Below are 23,125 nucleotides of genomic sequence, written 5' to 3' on the forward strand. Positions count from 1 at the left end.
CAAGTAATAAAATTAATTAGAATACTAATGGTATATTTGTTTACTTCATAAACAGTGTAAACTTTCTTAGTGCAATGGTCTTTATGTGTAATTTTAGAGGAATGTTTTTAAAATGATTCATTTGGTGTAGGTTTTTGCAGTTTTTTCGTATGTCACTTAAACGGCTTGGTGGTTAGGGCACTCTACTCGCAACCTAAGAGTCGTGAGTGCGAACCTCGCGCACCGTTAAAGTGTGTCAAAGAGAATTCTCTGGTTTCACCTCATTAATTTTAGTGCTGCAGGTATGTATTTAGCAATATATCAATCACTGTATAGTACGCTAAACGTTTTTACTAATCACATTTTTGGTTCTAATGTCATAAGTTAAACCTCTTTTATGATCAATAATGTAGTATTGCGATTTCATTGTTTAAGGGGCCCGGCATGGCCAGGTGGTTAGGAAGCTCGACTCGTAATATGAGGGTCGCGTCAAACCATACATGTTCACTTTTTCACATATGGGGGTCTTATAATGTGCGTACAATTCCACTCTTAGTTGCTAAAAGAGTAGCCTAAGAATTGGCGATGGGTGGTGATGGCTAGCTGTCTTCTCTGTAGTCTTACATTGCTAAGTTATTGACGGCTAGCGCAGATAGCTCTCGTATATTCAGGACAAACAAATCGTTGTTTACGTATATTAGAGAAATTTAACCTATTAGTCCATATTAAAAATATTGTAAGTGAAATAAGTATGTAAAAACACGTACATTTTATCAGTGTTCTCACTTTTAAATTAATAAAACGTCTCCAGTACGTTGGACGTACAAAAAAGAACCTGAGTTTTTATTTTATTTTTTTAAAATGTTGAGCAAACACCCAACTCTTATATCACTTAAAGTCAGAGTGAACATTTTTTTCTGCGCCTTTAGATAATTTTGTTTACTTGCTTTTTCTAAACTCCCGCCCACCAATTAAAGTATCTTTGTAAATTAATTTAAAAACAATGTTAACAAAACTTATCTCATTAATGTGGCTGATAATTTAATCGATTAAAATATTTAACAAAAACTGTATATATATGTATATATACACATTCAAAAGAAGTTAAAGGGTTTGATTTTTTGTTTTCGTTGACTTAAGAAATATTCACAACAAAGACGTAAATAATTTAACACAATTCACCTGTCCGATATTGCACCGTAAACTGGAGTAGCAGCAGCTCCTCCTGCACTGAACAGTGTGAATATGAGGTTGGGAAAATGGTCCTTGTCACACACCAAGTCCCACTGGAACATAAAGTAAGATGAAAAATAACGTATTTTGTAAGTAATGAAAAAATAGGCCTAACGTTCGGGATACAAACATACTAAGTTGAATAATTAGACATTCGTTTCATGATTTCTTAAAGTTAACACCATCATAAAATGTTTCATAATAGATATATAAAATAGTGGTTTAAAATTATACTATGGTGTAAAGGCAAGTAATGTGAAGAACAACTATCACCAACTCTTGGGTTACTTTACGATGGTAAAAAATATTGCATAACCCAACTTTTTCCCACTTTTAAGAGATTCTAAATTATGGAACTAACAAAACTAGTACAAAACAATTATGCATATTTTGTGGTCTAAGTTGACTCATATTTTCAGTCACTAAACGTATTTATAAATCTTCCTTAACCGTGGCAAACGTACTACAGCAGATGATCAGCATATACAAGGATAATACAATAAATGTTCTCTGGCTAACAATCATAGATTTAAAGATAACGCTGTTAATGTTATTGATAAGAAAAATCGATCACAGAGTCAGTTTTTTGTTTTAATATTTGAACTCTTTCTGTCCTTCTTAAGTACTTGACATCGCCGTGGTATAGAGTACACGGGAGACTGAATGTACTTGACATCGCCGTGGTATAGAGTACACGGGAGACTGAATGTACTTGACATCGCCGTGGTATAGAGTACACGGGAGACTGAATGTACTTGACAACGCCGTGGTATAGAGTACACGGGAGACTGAATGTACTTGACAACGCCGTGGTATAGAGCACACAGAAGACTGAATGTTAGCAAGGGTGAATTGATGATGCCACACAAGGCTTGCTTTTCCAAGGGATTTCTTCTCTGTTTCTTCTCTTGCACTTTGTTACTCACCACGGCAGGTTTCATAGCTGGGCTGTTGCCTTGTCAGTTTATTGTGTTTTTTCTATCTTTTCGAAGACGGTCCCTCACCTGAAGCAATGAAATAAAACCTAAGATGTCCTTCAATACACATGGAGTGAAATTCCTTCTTTATTCCGGTTCTACTGCATAGAGAATATTACCGACCTTTTTTAATTCTGTGGCATGGAGCGGAGTAATTCTATAGTGCCTTTCACAATATGCAGGCGTCTCACACCTTAGCCAGAGATGCATCCTCATATCACTTGAGCCTGCAGGTGCTCCACAGTTGCACTCAAACATGCTGGATGAAACTCTTCTCCGTATGAACATTCTACAAAGTGGTCCTCATCAGACTCGTGCAGGTTGGACTTTGATTCGTCTGAGAATATCACTCAGTTCAATTAGCATGCTTTTTGTTTCAATTGAGTCTCATCTTCATCATGTTGTTGGTGAGGCAGGAGTTTCTTTCGTGGCTGTCTTGCTAGGAGATCAATTTAATAATACAAGCGAGGCCATAATATTAAAACAACCTGGGAATGTCATCATATCATTACATTCCAGTTCGCCATGTTCAGTCATGCTCTGTTTGAACACCATGCACCTTGACAATAGACCTGCAACATCGCTGCCTGAAGTGCCCTGCCATGCTCTTTTGAGATCTGTGGACGACAGTTGATGATCATACAAGCTTATGCATTCAGAACACGATCAGTAGTGATGTGGAAATTTACTTCTTATCCCTTTCTTTCTGTTTATCCACACTGTCAGTCTCTTTATGTCTCTGCAACAATTGGCTTAAAGTAGATTGCTTAGATTTAATTCTTTTAGTAATCGGCCTTGTCGAAAATCCCTCTTTGTTTAAAGAAACAATTACTGCTTTTTCCCGTAGTTATCTTGCAGCTCTTTGCCATGCCAGCATCACACGCACGTTGTAGTAGGTAGGCTTCTAAACCGACTCTCACTAAGAACCCTAAAAATAATAGATCTAATACCAAGACAACCTATAAGACTACTGCTGCAATAATTAGACAGTATTTTACATCATCCATGAAACACATTTGTAGCTACATCCATTAAGACCTTAAAACAGATAGACGATTCTAAAGAAAACTCTAAAAAAATTGGGTGATCCAATAAATTTTGTTACCATTGTAATCACATAATAGGATTCGATCATTATGGTTACAATATACTGAAGTACAGAACACCATTTTTCGGGAATGGGAGGCAAACCATGAAATTTCGGGTTTGCACTCCAGCACGCTAACCGTTAACATGTAGTGTAAGTACGTTTCTATTCAGTCATTTCTAACCAACAACATAAGAAAGTTTTTCTTGTTGCCTTTATCGAAGCCCATTCGGTTTATACACGTTTAAATATTCATAATAAGCCTAGTGCAATGGTATTATACTTCTCCTAATTTGCTGTATAAAACTTCGTAAGGTTTGAAAAATTTGAAGAATATTATATGTGTACAAATACATATTTTTTACTGAGTTATTTAGAATATTAATATAAAATTCTCAGCATTGTCTTGAATATTAACCAGCCATTTGTATTTCCTACAATTCTCTAACGGCGTAACGTTAGTACAGCAGTATACAAAGGTTTGGGTTCATAATATTAAAACAACCTGGGAATGTCATCATATCATTGCAGTCCATTTCGCCATATTCAGTCATGTTCTGTTTGAACACTGTGCACCTTGACAATAGACCTGCAACATCGTTCCAATTGCAAAAGGCTCAGTCGTATGGCTTTCTTACCAGAACACACCATTCTTCCGTATATGTTTTCCACAATCAACCTAGTGTATGAAGATCATGGTTTAACAAAATATAATGTTTTGGGATAACATGGGATCTATTGGCCCATCTCGATTATTCCATCCTTTAAAGCCCCCCAATGGCACAGCGGTATGTCTATGGACTCAAAACGCTTGAAACCTGGTTTCAATACCCGTGGGGGGCAGAGCACAGATAGTCCTTTGTGTAGCTTTGTGCTTAATTACAAACAATCTCACAATCCCCATCCTCTAAACTATTAATTAACAAATAAAAAAACGAATCTTAAACCAGTCCTTGTCATTCACATATTTATCACGGTTTTTCTTAAACTCATTTAAATTTACTGCCTCTTAAGCATTTGAAGGCAACTCATTCCAAAGGCCAATCATCCCGTTAGAAAAATAAAACTTTCTTGAGTGACACTGACTCCTACTTTACCAAATGTTACATATTTATGTCTTCTGTTCCTACTATTCTCTCTGCTTTCTTCCATCCAGCCCCTCTTCTGTTCAGTTTGCTAATTTATTCCACACATCCATAGAGATAACTTTCACAAGCCTTTCATGTGGCACCCTGTCATACGTTATTTAAAAAATAACATCAAATTTACACTCTTACCCTCATTTACATAAACATTAACTTTTAAAAGAATGTCAAAAGATTTGTAAGATAAATGTTTTTCCTTAGCGAAACTATGTTGACTATTAAAAAAAATCTAAACTTTGCTAAATTGCTTTGCAAAGCATCTTTTAACAGACTTTCCCACAACTGATGTAAGAATAATGAGTCTATAAATTACTGGGGCAATTTTTAGTACTTCCATTGAAACGAGTAGTTACATTAGCTAATTTCATGTTGTCTGGTATCCGCCTAACATTCAAGGACTGACAAAAAATAGTAGTGAGTGGCTCACGTATCCAATCTTTGATCTGTTTAAAAACCCTTGGATAAATATTATCTGATCCAGGAGTCTTATCGTTTTTCAAACTTCCCAATTATTTTTGTAACCCCTCAGAGTTAATCCAGTCACCTTCTTGTATCTTATTTCCATCTGTCAGCTGTTTAAGAATACTGTTTAAATCTTCTTTAGTAAAAAAAAAGAAACATTTTAGTTTTTAATAAGTTTTTCTCAGACTGTTGGACCGATGTTGATATCAATATAAAAATTACAAAAAATCATCAATTTTCCTGTATTTAACTATTGAAAAGAACCATTCTGATATATATATATATATATATTTTTCCTACGATTAACTGTTCAGAAGATACAGAGCATGAGAGACAGACAGACAGATATTTGCCTAAATACTTACTTTAGTGGAAGCTGTTGAGTCGTATAGTGTCTGGTCGTAAACCCACCCGTTCTGACACGGCTGAGTCGAGAGGTTCGCGGATGAAGTTATATTCAAGTTTGGGTTTTCTATCATTTCCAGGAGGACACTGCTGTAATTGAAGTTGTACATTTCACATCGGCTAGTTCTTTTTTGTCCATACTGTTGTTCCACCAGACGGAGCTGGTGCCAAACACTGAGGTTGGTTGTGGTTAGTTCAGGAATGTGACACCAGTGATCAGGAACTGACAAAATAAAAACCTGATTCATAGCAACCCAGCTTATCGGTATAGAAATGGGAAACATAAACCAGTACAAAAGTCTTTTTTGGAATATTCCATATTCTCCGACATCTGTGAGAATGTCTTCGAACTGTGCTTTTCCTTTAGATTTATTACTACCGTTCTCTTTCAGTCCATGATGATTTCCATCTTCATCTTTACTCTTGGAGAATGCTCTTAATTCCATTTCCTCTGTAAAGGTGGTTTTTGATTCCATTTGTTGTTATTTGGATGTATTATTTACGTTTTACAACCTCTATTATGTCCTATCTTTGTGGGTTATTTTTTGTACTTTCTCGTAGTCCTCGTGGGTCAGTGACACCTTAAACAAAACTAACCCAAAAAAGTTAGTTTTATGGTAAGACTATCAAATCTTTTTTAATGTTAAATATTTAACAAAGGAAGCTAAAGTTAAAGAAGTGCCAGATGTGGCAGTTCAAAATCAAGAATTACAAACTTTCAAAAGCCTCAAACATCAGCAGAAATTACTCATAATCTGCACTGTGTGAAATTACTAGCTGTAGTTTCTATATAACACATACATGATGAATAATAAAATCAAAGGTCATAAACACGTGTGCATCGTTAACCGTATGGCACTGTAAGAAACAAACAACAACTTTAAAATTTCATGCGTGTACATGAATCTGGATATATTGTTACTTTCTCTGTACAAAGCTGCAAAATGGGCACCATGCACTCGCTGCACTGCGTCCCTAGTGAGTCATGGGTAAATCACTGTTCAAGAGGCTTACTAAGTAAAGCTTGAAGGGTTTACACCTTGAAATGTTGATTGGAACAACGTAGAAAGCCCACTCAATAGCTTTGTACTCACCAAAACACACCCATTTAGTTCACCGCCGGGAATCGAACCCCAGCTTTGAGCGCTGTAAGTCCGCCACCTACTACTAACTTACGGGGAACAACTGTACGTGTAAACATGAAACCTTAAAGCTGTTCCTTAAACAAAAACACTGATATTCGTATTTCAGGTTATTTTGCTACAATTACACCATCTTTGGTTGTTGTTGATGTATCCTTGCAATCATGTAGTCCAGTCGTATAAGTTAAACAGGGCGAGGGTAGTTTCTCATATCCGAATCTCAGTACGGCTTGTATGTGTATTAACACATTTTATTTCAAGTGGGTTTTTGTCATCAAAAGTTTCTCATATTTCTCCGCTATTTCTCTCAGTTCTTATAATTTGTTTCTTGAATTCAGATAGCCCCACCTTAAGATATTGATCACGAGTGGTATTTGAACATCTTTTTATCCTAATTTCAGAGGTAAGTTACTATCAGAATTTACGGGAACTATTATTACTCAAGAACTGACGTATTTCATTGTCCGTGCTACCAATACATTTTATCCTGTGTATCTCAGACTGAAAGGAAGGCAGAAGGTAAAAATATATTTAGATTATATGGATTGTCAGAATCCATATAGAATCCTTAACTTTAGCAGCATAGACCTCAATATTACTGGTGAAGTACTGGGGAGGTTCACCAAACTCGAGAGTATTGCCAATCACGGTATGGAAAACTTGTTAAATTTAAAAATCAAGAAACAAAACAAGGAAAGCTTCTAAAAAAAAAGAAAACTTTTACTGCCACTTATCATGCATGGTCTTATATGTATTTTATATCAGAACTACCACGTATCATACATGGTCTTATATGTATTTTATATCAGAACTACTAAGGCTAACCACAACTGTTTCTAATTTTAAACTACTAAACACATAGGAAAAAGCAAATCAGTAGCCTCAACAACCTACTTTCCATGCTAAAGAATTGACAGCCACTCTTATAACGCATTCACACCTTAAAGTAGGGGAATGATAAATTATGATATTGTACGGGTTCAAACTCGGATCGTCAGTTCAGAAATCCAGAACTCTACCATAGAGCCAAATCACTCTTCCTTCCTCTCTCACTGAAGTGTGAAGACATTCATTATAATTATGACATTTGGTAAGTTTTATAATTTACCTAACGTGCACTTGAATTGTATCCTTCCAATTAGCGTCTAAAGTCCAAACAATTCACTCCTTTATATTTAAAGGTATACAAGCTTGTTCCACATTCAAAACTACAAGGCCCGGCAAGGGCGCTCCACTCGTAATATGATGGTCGCGGATTCGAAATCTCATTACACCAAACATGCTCGCCCTTTCAGCCGTAGAAGCATTATAATGTAACAGTCAATTCCACTCTTCGTTGGTAAAAGAGTAGTCCAAGAGTTGGCAATTGGTGGTGATGACTAGCTGCCTTCCCTGTATTCTTATATTGCTAAATTACAGACGGCTAGTGCAGGTAGCTCTCTATAGCTTTGCGCAAAATTAAAAACAAAACAAAACAAAACCACAACTCCCTATGCAGGGAGTTAATTATTTGATAAGCCCCAGATCAAGTTAAGTATTTTAAATCCACCTATGTACGTATTTCCCAAGAATTACAAGTTAGCGATGATTGATTATCTGCCTTCCCTTTTAAGGTACCACAGTGATGGTAAGGGGCCTCTGGATTGGAAGAACAACATTACACCTTTAAGCTTCATGGATAACAGTACAGTAAGATCGAAATTAATTATGCAGGTCATTTCATTTATTATATCATTCGCTCAGAAATATTTCATTTATTCATATTCGCCAATGCCCCTTCTCAAACATGACGTCTGTTCTTCATTATTTAGTTTTTGTTTTTCTCGAACTAATACAATATCGACGGAATCCAGTTGAACAGATTGAGGCATAGGAAGAAGTTGCCTCATCGCTTTTTCTAAAATGAAAATTATAGCCTTGAAAACAAAGGAAACATAATCAACAGGAAAGTAACTTCAATTATCAAGAAAAGTGCTCCAGTTAGTTTGTTAATTACTCTGTACATTATGAATTATTTAAAAAGAGGGATCCTCAATAGTCGCAGAATTTGAATTTTTTTTTATCAGGATTCCAATAAATTAATCTACGAGACCTTTCTCCCTTTTTTTATTAGCTATATTTTTTGTCTGCCAGCAATACTAAGCGTAAGGTGCGAGTAAATTCAAGACCTCTACCAGCCTACCCTCAAATTAAAATTATTTTAGGTAGGAATAGAGTAAGTTAATCTGTTAGAGTTTGGGCATAATCATATACACCAGTCAAAAGGTTTTTAAGCTCCTGAATCTAAAGCTGTAATTAGATCTCAAATTGCTTAAGAGAGCTATGAGCTAAAAGTTAGTACTCGAATATAGAAACTTGAACTATTCTAAGAGCCACTATACCGCGGATAAAGACTGACGTGCACATACCCACAGTTTCGTAAACACAACCCCCTGAACCCTTGAGCTCTGAGTCTCGCTTAAAATGGGTAAAAAGGGTTCACTTTATACTATAATTCCAAATGATAATGTTATTCAACTCATTTATACTAAAAGTGAAACTTTATAGTTATAGAATGTTCTGGTGAGTTGGATAACATAATTTCTACCCCCCGGTACAGTCATAACAACCGGTTTTAACTTGTTGTTGAAGTTCTGAACTTTCCTCATGCGTCCTCGTAACACTCAGTAACTATACGTGGAAAATGGGGATATTACAGAAATAAAGTAATGTGTTCAGATTTCAGACTGTTACGTCACTCCTATGAAGGACATACACTTATAACGATAAATAGTATAAACAGCTTTATATACTGTGGGATAAAACAGGTTTATATACTGTGGGATAAAACAGGTTTATACTCATTTATATGCAAAAACGGCTCGTTTGGGCTGAGAAAACACTTTACATAGAAGAGCGAACAACGTACCATTTTGACGATAACATTACACTTCTGACGTCTAAATTTATCAACAACTTAGCCTGACTGATAAATTTATTATTACCGTATAGCTTTATCATCAACATAGCCTGGCTGACAGATTTATTATAATAGTATAAGTTTATCATCAACATAATCTGACTGACAGGTTTATTATCATAGTATAGCTTTATCATCAACATAATCTGACTGACAGGTTTATTATTATAGTATAAGTTTATCATCAACATAATCTGACTGACAGATTTATTATAATAGTATAGCTTTATCATCAACATAATCTGACTGACAGATTTATTACAATAGTATAGCTTTATCATCAACATAATCTGACTGACAGATTTATTACAATAGTATAGCTTTATCATCAACATAATCTGACTGACAGGTTTATTATCATAGTATAACTTTATCATTAACATAATCTGACTGACAGATTTATTATAATAGTATAAGTTTATCATCAACATAATCTGACTGACAGATTTATTATAATAGTATAAGTTTATCATCAACATAATCTGAGTGACAGATTTATTATAATAGTATAGCTTTATCATCAACATAATCTGACTGACAGATTTATTACAATAGTAAAGCTTTATCATCAACATAATCTAACTGACAGGTTTATTATCATAGTATAACTTTATCATTAACATAATCTGACTGACAGATTTATTATAATAGTATAAGTTTATCATCAACATAATCTGACTGACAGATTTATTATAATAGTATAACTTTATCATCAACATAATCTGATAGAGATTTATTTCGCTCTCTAGTGGTACAGCGAAACCGACCATAATGAGCAAAGCACAGATAGCAAGCACATTGTGTAGCTTTGTGCTTACTTCCAAACAAACAAACATATTTATTATCACTGTATAGCTTTATCTTCACTGCCTAACAAATTTATTATTAATGTATGACTTTATCACCAACACAGCCTCACAGACAGATATATTACTAATTAATCATTGAATGATTACCAGAAATATTTTGTTCTTTATTATGTGTTAACCGAAATATTAAAAATACATTTTAAAATTTTTAACTCTACTGTATAAGAAATCTAAAACAACAACATTTGAGTCTTATATATATGTGTGGTTCAAAAATCGTTACTTACAAGTTTCCGACTTGTTGTAGTAATACAAGCTTAACAACTTCGAGCTGCATTCACTGTACACAGAAGAGTAGAAGCGTGAAATCGTTGGTACAACATTTACAGTTAAGAAATATTTATAACAAACATTTTTATACGATTTAGTTGAGTACGAAGTTTCTGAAAATTCCTAGAAATCTTTGCTGTAGTTCAGTGATTACAGCAAACAGAAATATACGGCTTTTCATTGGTTGAATAAACGTTTATTGGTGTTGAAGTGCTAAAGACCGGTTTGGTTAGTTTATGAATATACTAATAGAGGGCAGGAAATACTAAGCATACCTCACTGTTTTGATCTAGAAATATGCATAAAAATAAGTTTTAAGAATTCATTTTTAATGTTATAAATCAATATCTCACAAAAGTTTTAAAGTGATTTTCATTATAAGATAACTTTTAGTCGTATTGTAAGCTTGTAGTATGGTAACTGGCTTATAATGAAAACACACAACATTGAAGTTAGCAAGTATCGAGCGCAGCGCTATCTTTTAGCTTAAAGCCAATCTAACTCAGCTCACACATGACCGTCGAGTGATATTGATATTGTCTGGAAACAAAAAGAAGACTTAAAAATATTTATTGGCTAAATTATATAGGACTGGTTAAGAGGTCAGTAACTAGAAAGAACTTTACGATCTAAAAAAACAAAGAATGTAGTTTTATAAAATCAAGTGGATGTTATCACATCCTGCAGAAGAGCTGTGTATATAACTTTCCTTTACAATGAATGACAGCGTTTTCAAACACCAAGTTTTTGGTGATTACAGTCGCAAGGTGAAACAGTAACCAAGATATATTGATTGATGAACAATTGGTGTTATGATTTTCAACCTGAATACGACACATTATGTGCATTAGATAAAGTAGGGGTAAATATCCCATATCTGACACTACTTGTGTTTAGGTATAGCAATCCTGAATTTTGAAACCATTGACTAAGGGTGAAGACAGTCAGCTAGAAGCACACCATGCCAAAAGAGACTTGCCTGGTTCCTCATGAGCCAAATAATGGTGCTGACTTTCACTTTTATTACGCACGTACATCCGAAAGTGCGGAATGTGTTCAGTGGGTTCACGACATGAGCCGTGAATCCTTCGATCTCAAACCCAACAAGCTAAAGACAAGACCAAGCTTAGCCTGTTAATAAATAAACTATGTCTTAAGAATGTAAATAGTTTTAAATTGTACATGATTATCAACTTGATTTGTAAGTATAGGTAAATATATATAAAATACAACATAGAAGCAATATTATTTCCACAAAATTATAAGACAAGAAATATAGACGTATTTATTCGTTAAGAATGACGAACCAGCATCAAATTAAGGCTAAGATTAAATAATTAATTCACATGGTGTAGTAACCTGCCATGGATTGGTTTGTTTGTTTCGAATTTCGCGCAAGGCTACACGAAGGCTATCTGCGCTAGTCGTCCCCAATTTATCAGTGTAAGACGTGTAAGACTAGAGAGAAGTCAGCTAATCATCACCACCCACGCCAACTCTTGAGCTACTCTTTTACCAACGAATAGTGAGATTGGTCGTCACATTAAAATGTCCCCACGGCTGAAAGGGCAAACATGTTTGGTTTGACGGGGATTCGAACCCGCGACCATCAAATTACGAGTCGATTGCCTTATCCGCCTAGTCATGCCGTGCCCCTACTATAAAGGTGTGTGTAATGAAAAGTACAATAAAACAATATAAAGATAAATATGGATACATAGTCTAGTTGTCTATAGTAACGTAAAAACGTTTAATGCTACAAAAGTATTGAAATAAGAAAATTAAACCTACAAAAACTGAGTTACTTAAAATAAAAATAAAATATCCCTACATTTAGATAATGTTTTGTTGTGTTAGCCTGAGCGAAAGTAGGGATAATTTTTTAAAGTTTTAAAATAATTCAATTTTTGTAGTCCTGACTTTCTCGTTTAAATAATTTTTATGGCATTAAAACTTTTTAAATGACTAAAACTAGCTAGGTTACCTATATATCAATCCCTACTTGTCTTTATAAAATTTAATCTTTTTTTATTGTATTTGTTTGTTTCCTTTTTATTAATTATATTTTTGTGTACCAGCAATACCAAACATGAGGCGAGCGTATATTTGATTCACTTTTATTACTCATCAGAACGGCCCAGCAGGGCCAAGCATGTTAAGGTGTTCGACTCGTAATCCGAGGGGCGCGGGTTCGAATCCCGGTCGTACCAAACATGCTCGCCATTTTAGCCGTGGGGGCGTTATAATGTGACTGTCAATCCCACTATTCGTCGGTAAAAGAGAAGCCCAAGAGTTGGCGGTGGGTGGTGACGACTAGCTGCCTTCCCTCTAGTCTTACATTGCTAAATTAGGGACGGCTAGCGCAAATAACCCCCGAGTAGCTTTGCGCGAAATTCAAAACAAACTAACAAACTCATCAGAACCTCTATTCAATTACTGTAATAAACTAAATGACATAACTGACCCGAAAAAATTCTGGTCACATCTTAAAAGATTCACAAATGAAAACACAAACACAAAGAAATATCCTCCACTTGAACACAATAACACCATTGCACATACAAATAAAGAAATAGCCGAAGCTTTCAAGGACCAACTCCAAAATACATTTAAAACTCACACAGATCCAGATATGAATACATACTTCTACAATAAAGTCACTGATCACATAGCAAACAATAAACATCAATATGAACCAATATTTCCAGTAAACATAACTGATACAAATATAAGTTCTAACACTGATTATGAAAGCACATTACTAACAAAGGAAATATCCTTACATGAAATACTAGAAGCTATAAAAAAACACCAAAAACAAAGCGCCAGGAGAAGATGAAATACAAGCTATTCTCCTAAAAAACGGCACTCCGAAATTGTTTGACCACCTAAATTCACTATTTAACCTATCGCTATCCTCAGGATATATCCCAGTTTCTTGGAAGCTAGCAAATATATTAATGTTCCATAAGGAAGGAAAACCAGCGAATAAACCAAATAGCTACCGACCAATCAGTCTGACCAGCTGTGTTGGCAAAATTCTCGAAAGAATAATAAGTAATGGACTCTCCACATTCTTGGAGATAACATCAAAATTACCAGAAGAACAGAATGGATTCAGAAAATTTAGACAAACGACAGATCATTTAATAAGATTAACCGAAACTATAATAGATAGTTTCAACAAAAAAAGAATGTACAGTCGCTTGCTTCCTCGATATCGAGAAAGCATTCGACACCGTTTGGCACGATGGTCTAAGGTTCCGAATGAATGAAATGGAACTACCGCGAGGAATTATTCGCTGGTTATCTAACTTTCTGGAAAACAGAAAATGTAGAGTAAACGTAGAAGGAACTTTTTCCGAATACTTTACTCCACTAGCTGGTGTCCCACAGGGAGGGGTGGTTAGCCCTATACTCTTCATCATGTATGTAAACAATATGCCATTGAAGGATCCAAATCATGGATTCTCATCACAGTTCGCAGATGATGTGGCAATCTGGAAAAGTGCTGCAACACCCACGATAGCAGCTACAAACATACAACCACAATTAAATAGAATTAGTGAATACTGTGAAAAATATAGAATTAAAATAAACACAGCAAAAACTCAGCTGGTACTCTTTACGAAATCGACAAAACACAGAAAACAACAGCTAGAAATATATATGAATGGCACTCTACTCCAGATTGCCCAATCAGCAAAATTTTTAGGTCTGACTTATGATTCAAAATTAACTTGGATCAATCATGTCAACGAAATTAAAAATAAAATTTGGCGAAGAACCAACTATGTTAGGAGTCTAACTGGTAAACACAGTGGAGCATCTACAGATAACATTTTGAAAATATACAAAACATATATAAGACCAGTAATAGAATATGCAGCTCCAGCTTGGGTAACTGTAAGTAATAAAACAATCAAAACTAAACTACAAACAATACAAAATACACTTCTCACAACAGCATACAGAGTACCGAGATCAACATCATCTAAATTCATTCACAATTACTCGAACATACCAACCATATCAGATAGACTCCTAAATATTACAATTAGATATTTTAACAAAAAATGGATGAAAAATGATTTATTATGCGAACTAGATAGGTACCTCATACATGATGAAGAAAATCCTAAATATCTCTCCCCAATTAACATATATTTTAAACATAAAGAAAAATAAAGTAAAGTAAAGTATGTATGTATATAAACTTTAAATATAATATTTATAGTTTACATATTTATGTATTTTAAAATAATAATCAGATAAAAAAAAAAATTGCCACCAGCTACCTTGACTACTGTGAATAATAGACTATAAATGGACATTGCCCTGAAAAGGACCTAACATACAAACAGTTAGGGAAAATAAGTTCAGGAAGGAGGAAGAGGTCAAAGTGAACCTGACCCTCCAGGGCAAAATACCCAAATACCATTGGAACGATTGGAGAACCTCTACCAACCTATCTTCAAATCTAATTATACGTCCAAAGTATCGCATCGTCCGTTATATATATATATATATATATATACACACACACACACTAGTATTCTTTTCGGTACAAGAAAGAAATCATTCGTACCCGAGACGCAAAAGATCCCTGAAAGTGTTAGAGAGATAAGGTTTGTAATTTTTTCAGGTCTGGAAATATCTCTTACTTAGATGAAAATTCGTTTTAATCGTGAAATTTTAATTTACTCCACAAACATGTATAGTGATTTAGTCGGTTTTATCAGTACAAGGAGTTTTAGTTATGCTCAGTCAATTCTATTTAATATTCATTGTTAATATTCAGACGTTTTAATGATGATTGTAGAGGTGATTTTTACAGCTGCCATTTTTTTTCATCACGATTCTGTTATAAATACCACTACTGTACTATAACACCTGGATCGTAGGAGTCTTTATATGTTAGTTGATATTATTTCTGAGACTTCAGTTTTACTACGAAATTATTATTTGTTTTTTAACGATTTTCGTTTTTCTTCCTTTACAAAATTTCCCTCAGTAACTTGGCCCATTTATACCAAAGCTGCTCTTCCATGTTCCACATTTTATTTTGTTACTAGCATGATTAATTAAAAACATGAACCATCATGGTGGACAAAGTTTTGATGATCAGATGTTCAAGATAAGCCTTAGATTGAAAGAATGAGGGTGTTGGAAAACAGAACAAAATGAAATGACGCATGAACAAGAACAGTGAAAAACTGGACAAGACTAAAGTAACTCTGAGTTTAATGGGAAAGGCTTAGAGTAACGTAGCGTGAAGTGATTCGTATAGAACAATTATTAATTTACGAAACTTTGTCTAATAACCAAAAAGAGAGTTATCTGAAACATTTACCAGATTTCTTGTTCCAAATGATAGGATTTTTTCTAAATTATAAACATATGTATATGAATAACAAAGCAGTATTCATCGGGATCCTGATGTAACCATGAATGGTCTCGTTTCTTCATTTACTGTTTTATTTTCTTAGCCACCTTCATTCACTTGCTACATATGTAAATAATTGAGTTTTAAAATAAAAACAAAGAGATTCTACAGATAGAATTCACACCGTTTAACAGGTGATTATCTAGATCCAGGCTGTGAAATATAGGTTTAAGTAATTACAATGTATCTGAATTTATAGCATGTACGTTTTATTTTGTTAGTAATAAAAACAGCGAGAAATTGTAAAGAATGTGTAGATAAAATAAGAAAGATAATTCGAAATTGTAACATTGATATTGCATTGTTACAGGAAGTTCTTGATTTATGCGTTTTTGGATTAACGCGATCGGTGGAATAACACAATTTTCTCGATTTACGCGTTTGCGAATTGGAATTAACGCGATTTTCGAGCGATTTATGTATTGTACAAAGAGAAACATATTCACTCTGTGGTTGAAGGTTTAGCCGATGCAGACGCTTTATTACCACAACATATGTGATAACGCAACTCACTACAGTTGAAGTGACGTTACAACGACAATGACATTGCGGTTATCTGTGCAGTTGTCAGGGTCCGTTTTGTCATTAAAATCAATTTATCATGCTTCACACTGGAGCTGATGTTTTCCGTAGATATTATGTTGACTACGTGAGCATAGACAGCACATATAACACTATAAGTAAAGAGGTAGTTTGGGAAACGATGGAGACGGGAGATCAACGGTGTTCGCAACCTACAGGCCACGCGCGATGATCCCACCTTGAATGTGCCGGAATTTATCGAAGGCTTTTCACAAGTTTTTCTACTGTAATTCTTCTGTTGCATATTACTCCAATATATTAAGGCTTGACTAATGTCATTTGCACTGGGATTGCATGCATCGTGCATGCTCTATGGGAAATAACATTTGATTTATGTGACCAATTTCTGGAACGTAACTATCGTGCAAATCGAGAAATACCTGTATTTACAAAAGTACAAATTAAAAAAGCTGTTTAAAGTGAATGCGAATGAATAACCTGAATTTTTGAAACTTTAGATGTCCAAAGTTTAACAAAGCTTGTGTGGATTTTTTTCTTCCAGTTCAACATGATATATGAACTTATTGGAGGTTTAGCCATAAGTACCACCATTGAAACGTTTCACTTGTGTGATACTTCCATGGATAGGTTCAAAACTAATGTTTTAATGAACGCTAAACTTAAATCAGAAGTGTGGTTTAGGTATGTCTGTTACACTTGTGTAATGTGGCAGAGAAAGCTTGAGAAATTTTTACCAATTAGCTTAACAGTTTAGAATTCACTGTTAAGTTTACTTATTCTATTGAAGAAAACTGTCCAGAAAAATAGAAATAAACTATAAACCATAGTTTATCGTAGGTCTTTATTTCTGGTATCATGTTGCAACACCAAGAATCATATCAAGAATTCGCATACAGAAAAAGTGTCAGCTTTTAATTACGTTTTGCAACAAGAAGGTTAAATGCTATTAGCTAAATATTTAGCAACAGTTATTTTAGTGATTCGTAAACGCAAAACTACACAATAAGCTATTTCTGCTCTCCGCATCACGGGATCGAAACTCACTTTTTACCGTTGTAAGCCTACAGACCTAACACAGTTAAGAAAGGAAATTCCACCTCTTTCAGAATCTCCTCAATATAGCCATTGGACGTAGTTAAGGCTTAAACACCTTGTGTTTATTTACATAATAAATTTTAAATTGTGTACTTTAAAAATTGTATACTTTATCATTATTTTATTTCTTTCTTTCACAATAATTTTAAATCTAAACATAAACGTTTACAATATGCATCAAACTAAGCAATAAAAGCATTTAAAACCAAAAATTTAAAATACTTTGAAATTTAAAAATCGCAGATAACGTAAATCGCCGATAATTTTGAATTTAAACCAAGAGGCCTGTCAATAAATAGCATTTCAGACTTGTCGTTTGTCTTCCACAGGCCACTACTCAAAAGCCTTTCGTTCAGTTCCAGAACACATCATTTGAGTTGGACAGGTGGTTAGGTCGCTCGACTCGCTGCTTGAGGATCGGGGGTTCGAATCCCTCTCACACTAAACACGTTAGTCCTTTCAATCATGGAGGCATTATAATATGACGGTCAATCTTACTATTCGTTGTTAAAAAATAACCTAAGGGTTGGCGCTGTGCGGTGATGACTAGTTGCCTTCCCTATAGTTTTACACTGCTAAATAAGGGCAGTTAACGCAGATGGCCCTTGTGTAGCTTTGCGCGAAATTAAAAAAAAAAAAAACACAAAGAAAACTACGGCTCCCTATGCAGAGAATTACTTGTTTGATAACATACAGATCAAGTTAAGTATCAGATCATCCTATAAGTAACGTCCAAAAATTTAATACAGAAAGTGCATCATCATTTCTGTCTTTGTAGAAGGCTTTAATGACTAACATGTGTAATAGGACGTGTATAAAAATGTTCAGACAAATAAAAGAAACTAACCCAACTCTACTTTTTCATATCATTGATCAAATAAATCTTTATGAAGATGGATGTGTCTGAGGAGCACATTAGGCATATAATGCTTTATGAGTTTTAAAAAAAGCAATAGTGCAGCAGAAACTACAAGAAACATTCAAGGTGTTTATGGTGCGGAGTCTCTCAACGAAAGAAAATTTCTAAGGTGGTTTCAAAAGTTTAGATCAGGTAACTACAGCTTAAGTGATGTGCCAAGTTCAGGTCAATCTGTTCGATTTAATGATGACTTGCTGCTGGTCGCATTTGAAGATTTTGCTGTAACAGTTGAAGACCTAGCATAGATGCTTAATTCAACCCATTCGACAGTTCACCGTCATCTGTAACAGTTTGGAAAGGTGTCGAAATTTGGAAAATGAGTCCCCCATGATTAGACACAAGCCAACCTCAGAACAAGAATGGACATTTGTACATAACTGAACTCTCGTGAACGTAACTTACCTTTTTTGAACAGGTTAGTGACTGGAGATGAAAATTGGATATTTTATAAAAATGTTAAGTGCTGCAGATAATGGCCCAATACAGGTAAACTGGCTAAAGCATAGTCCAAAACGGACCTACACCCTAGGAAAGTCTTGTTAAGCGTTTGGTGGGATATTGTTGGTGTGATCCAATTTGAGTCGCTGCTATTTAATGTAACGATTATATCAGACTTCTACTTCTACTGTCAATAGTTAGAGCGCTTGAATGTTGCACTGAAAGAAAAGAGGCCTGCTTTGATCAAACGTAAAGTTGTTGTACTACACCAGGATAATGCACGGCCCCATACAGCAAGGATCACATTTGCAAAGGCTTAGACTGGGAAAACTTCCACATCATCCTTATTCTCCTGGGGCCCGGCATGGCCTAGCGCGTTAAGGCGTGCACTTCGTAATCTGAGGGTCGCGGGTTCGCGCCCGAGTCGCGCCAAACATGCTCGCCCTCCCAGCCGTGGGGGCGTTATAATGTGACGATCAATCCCACTTTTCGTTGGTAAAAGAGTAGCCCAAGAGTTGGCGGTGGCTGGTGATGACTAGCTGCCTTCCCTCTAGTCTTACACTACTAAATTAGGGACGGCTAGCACAGATAGCCCTCGAGTAGCTTTGTGCGAAATTCCAAAACAAACAAACAAACCTTATTCTCCAGACCTTGTCCCATCTGATTATCATCTCTTCTGAAGTTTGCAGAACAATCTTGATGGAAAAGAGCTTGGAACACAAGAAGATGTCAAAACTACCCTCTCTATATTCTTCTCCTCCAAACCTCAAGAATTTATGGAAATGGCATTCAGAAGCTCGTGAATCGTTGGCGGGAAGTAATTAGTAATGTTGGAACATACATTATTGATTAAATAACATTAAAAGCGTTTGAAATCATTTCTCTTTTTCTGAACCAAAAATCGGACATTACTTAAGGGATTACCTGATATTTTAAATCCATGGATGATATTGACTGATTATTTGTTACCCCAGTGGTCATAAGCGGTCTCTGGATTGGAAGAACAACATTACACCTTTAAACTTTATGAATAACAGTACAGTATAATCAAAATTAGTTACGTAGGTTATTTCATTTAGAATATCATTCGCTTAGAAATGTTTCATTTATTCATATTCGCCAATGCCCCTTATCAAACATTCAAATTCAAAACAAACAAAATCAAAACAATATAAACAAACAAACACCAGTTTTTCTGATAAGGTTTTGATACGTACAGAATACGATATGAAAAGTTAAAAATGAGAGCTGAACCTGTTCCATGTATTTACTAAAAGAAGGTTTAAATCACATTTGCTTGAATATCTTAATAACCAGAACAAAAACTTTTGAAATATGTGTTTGGCCAAATGAGGCTCTTGCTTCTGCAACTATATATTTTTTGTATCACAAAATAATCTACCTTATATGACACACGTGATCTAACACTAGTAGTTTAGTTGTTTTGTTTGTCCATAACATTAATGTATAATTAGGGATGATGAAAGTGTTTTCAATCAGTTGTAATAATGTTTATAAATCACTCTTTAAAAAGTGAAGTGTGCAGACTTTCAGTTGTTTTTTTCACCTTCTTTCTCTTGAAGAACCAATGAAAGCGAAGACTTGTAGGACTGAGTCTCTGGTGGAGAACGTAAGAACCAACTGTGGCTAAGAATCATAATAAAAAATATAAATGCTGAGGACAATTTACTTATTTAATTAGATATGCTATTAATGAATATTAATTATTGTTCGTGTTGACAACTACTAAATACTGATTATTAATAATTAAAGTTGTTCATTTGATTTTTATTTACATTGCTTTACTCACCACTAAATACTTTAGGTGTTTGGACAACATGTAATACACTTTCATAATTAATTACCCATTATTATCCAGTGGAATAATTGGTCATTTATTCATTTTTAATTTCATTTTTTTCGCTAGAATGTGAATTTCAGTGAAGAAGTGATGAAGTAAAGTCCTAACCTGTTTCTTTGATTCACTACAACAGACTAGTTTCTGCGGCTCAGCAGTGCTGCTTACTTCATCTTTTCTTCACTTAAATTCATGTTTTGATAAATAAAAACAAGAACAAATAATAAAATTTACTATTAACAAGTTCTAGGTATTATTTATTAACAAGTTGTTATGAACGCTGTTAGCCCTTGCGCTGAAAAGATTAACAAAATGTGAACAAAATAATTGGTAATTTAAAGAAATGTGATAATATTCGTCATACAAACAAAACCACAAGTATAAAAATAACGAAATGTGGTAAAAAAAAAGAATTACCCAATGCAAGAAAAAAATTTTTGATCCAGACCAAAGTTTTCACCGTCTTCAATGGTTTGTGGCAGGTTAGCGTGTAGCGTTTCTGGTAGGAACGATGCAGCCACAGACGCTACCAGCGAAACTCCACCAATAATTAAGAATGGGAAACGATAATCGTATGTGCCCTGGCGGAAATTAAAAGATTTAGTTGTTTTTAAAGTCCTGTTTACAATTTAATTGATCAGTAATCACGAGTGTTTTTTATACGTAAATAAGTAACCCAATTTAATTGATCAGTAATCACGAGTGTTTTTTATACGTAAATAAGTAACCACAAAATTCGATATCTAAACTCTGTAAATCAACCTTAGCCTACTTTCTATAACTTAACAATGTAACACTAAAACCTTAGAGTTGGTTTCTTCATTCAGTTAGAGTGTGTTTTGTGTTTTTCTTATAGTAAAGCCACAAAGGGTTATCTGCTCAGCCCACCGAGGGGAATCGAACCCCTGATTTTAGCGTTGTAAATCCGGAGACGTACCGCTGTACTAGCGAGGAACTTCAATTAGAGAACGGTCTAACATTGTGTTTATCATTCCCCCCGGGGAGTGTAGAATTAAACGGCTATATCACAATGACAAAACCAAATGTGTTGTGTTTTTTTTTTGTCTCTCAAACATTGGTTGGTTATATAAAACAAGTGTTACTAGTTGTATATTTGGTAAAATAATTCAATTTAAGGCTAAATAAACATCGCAAAATTAAGATAGATTTAATAGTTTTTATTAAATGCTTAATAGCAGTACCCCGCTAGTACAGCGGTATGTCTTCGGATTACAACGCTAAAATCAGGGGTTCGATTCCTCGCGGTGGGCTCAGCAGATAACCTGATGTGGCTTTGCTATAAAAAAACAACAACAACACACACAAAACAAAGCTCAACAGCATACATGATTAGGCGAAGTAAAATCACAAAAACATAAAAATGTCTCTAATATTAATATGAAATTAAAATATACAGCACTATGCCAAAGTGTCAGAACAAAGTCAAAAGTTGGATTTCAGCCCACGTTCAAAGAACGATGGGAGATAAATCACAGATAAAACATTTTATTCATATTTAGTATAACAGAAACTCAGTGGAAGTGTTTGAGTTCAGCAAACAGTTAATATCTTGTTTGCCCCCCTCTTGTTTTACTAACTGCAGACAGTCTTTCAGGCCTTGTTGCTACATATTTGATCAAAGTGCTCTTTGTTTATTTTACTCCAAGTGTCTCTAATAAACTCCCATAAATGTTCTTTGGAAATAACTTTTGATTTTTCAAGTTTTGATCATCAAATTTCAGATCTGCTCAATTGGATTAAGATTGGGGCTCTGTATAGTCATTACATCATTTAAATGACTCCAGTAGCTTCTTTCTTTCTCAGCTAAGTAATTTCTGCACAGGTTTGATGAGTGTTTGGGGTCATTATCTTGTTGGTAGTAAACTATTTTACCAATAATACGTAAATCACTGGGTATACCATGACGGATAAGTATCTGATGGGTCTCCCGCTGGTACAGCGATAATACTACGGATTTACAACGCTAAAATCAGGGGTTCGATTCCCCTCGGTGGACTCAGCAGATACCTCGATGTGGCTTTGTTATAAGAAAACACATACATATCTGATGATATTTACGTTGGTCTATAATTTCATCTATTTTACAAATATCTTCAGTTGCATCTGTAGAAAATCACCCACAAACTATCACAGTGCTCCCCCATGCTTCATGGTAGGTGATATGCGTTGAGTATCTTTCGCCTTTCCTTCGCTGGACGTACAACCTACGCTTTGAACCAAATATGTCAGACGTAAACTCATAAGTCTATAACACTCTTTTTCAATCATCAGCAGGTC

General features: G+C 34.8%; 2 protein-coding genes across 3 annotated transcripts in view; both read right to left on the bottom strand.

The window, feature by feature from the left end:
* LOC143257132 (carcinine transporter-like) overlaps positions 1 to 10,693 on the bottom strand; it is a 28,086-nt gene extending 17,393 nt beyond the window's left edge. Inside the window, exons 1-3 of one of the 2 annotated variants that reach the window (XM_076515412.1) lie at positions 10,486 to 10,693; positions 5,249 to 5,880; positions 1,162 to 1,265 (exon numbers count right to left, since the gene is read on the bottom strand). In XM_076515412.1, coding sequence (XP_076371527.1) covers positions 1,162 to 1,265; positions 5,249 to 5,764 — 620 coding nt within the window. In that variant the 5' untranslated portion in view covers positions 5,765 to 5,880; positions 10,486 to 10,693. The remainder of the gene's footprint in view (positions 1 to 1,161; positions 1,266 to 5,248; positions 5,881 to 10,485) is intronic. The other variant, XM_076515411.1, reaches the window with a different exon arrangement.
* A 6,660-nt stretch (positions 10,694 to 17,353) lies between these two features.
* Positions 17,354 to 23,125, bottom strand: part of LOC143257133 (organic cation transporter 1-like) — a 119,902-nt gene continuing 114,130 nt past the window's right edge. The window contains exons 9-10 of the mRNA XM_076515413.1: positions 21,245 to 21,408; positions 17,354 to 20,616 (exon numbers count right to left, since the gene is read on the bottom strand). Coding sequence (XP_076371528.1) covers positions 20,520 to 20,616; positions 21,245 to 21,408 — 261 coding nt within the window. The 3' untranslated portion in view covers positions 17,354 to 20,519. The remainder of the gene's footprint in view (positions 20,617 to 21,244; positions 21,409 to 23,125) is intronic.

Source organism: Tachypleus tridentatus, chromosome 7 (genome assembly GCF_004210375.1).
Source record: "Tachypleus tridentatus isolate NWPU-2018 chromosome 7, ASM421037v1, whole genome shotgun sequence".
Classification (NCBI taxonomy): domain Eukaryota; kingdom Metazoa; phylum Arthropoda; class Merostomata; order Xiphosura; family Limulidae; genus Tachypleus; species Tachypleus tridentatus.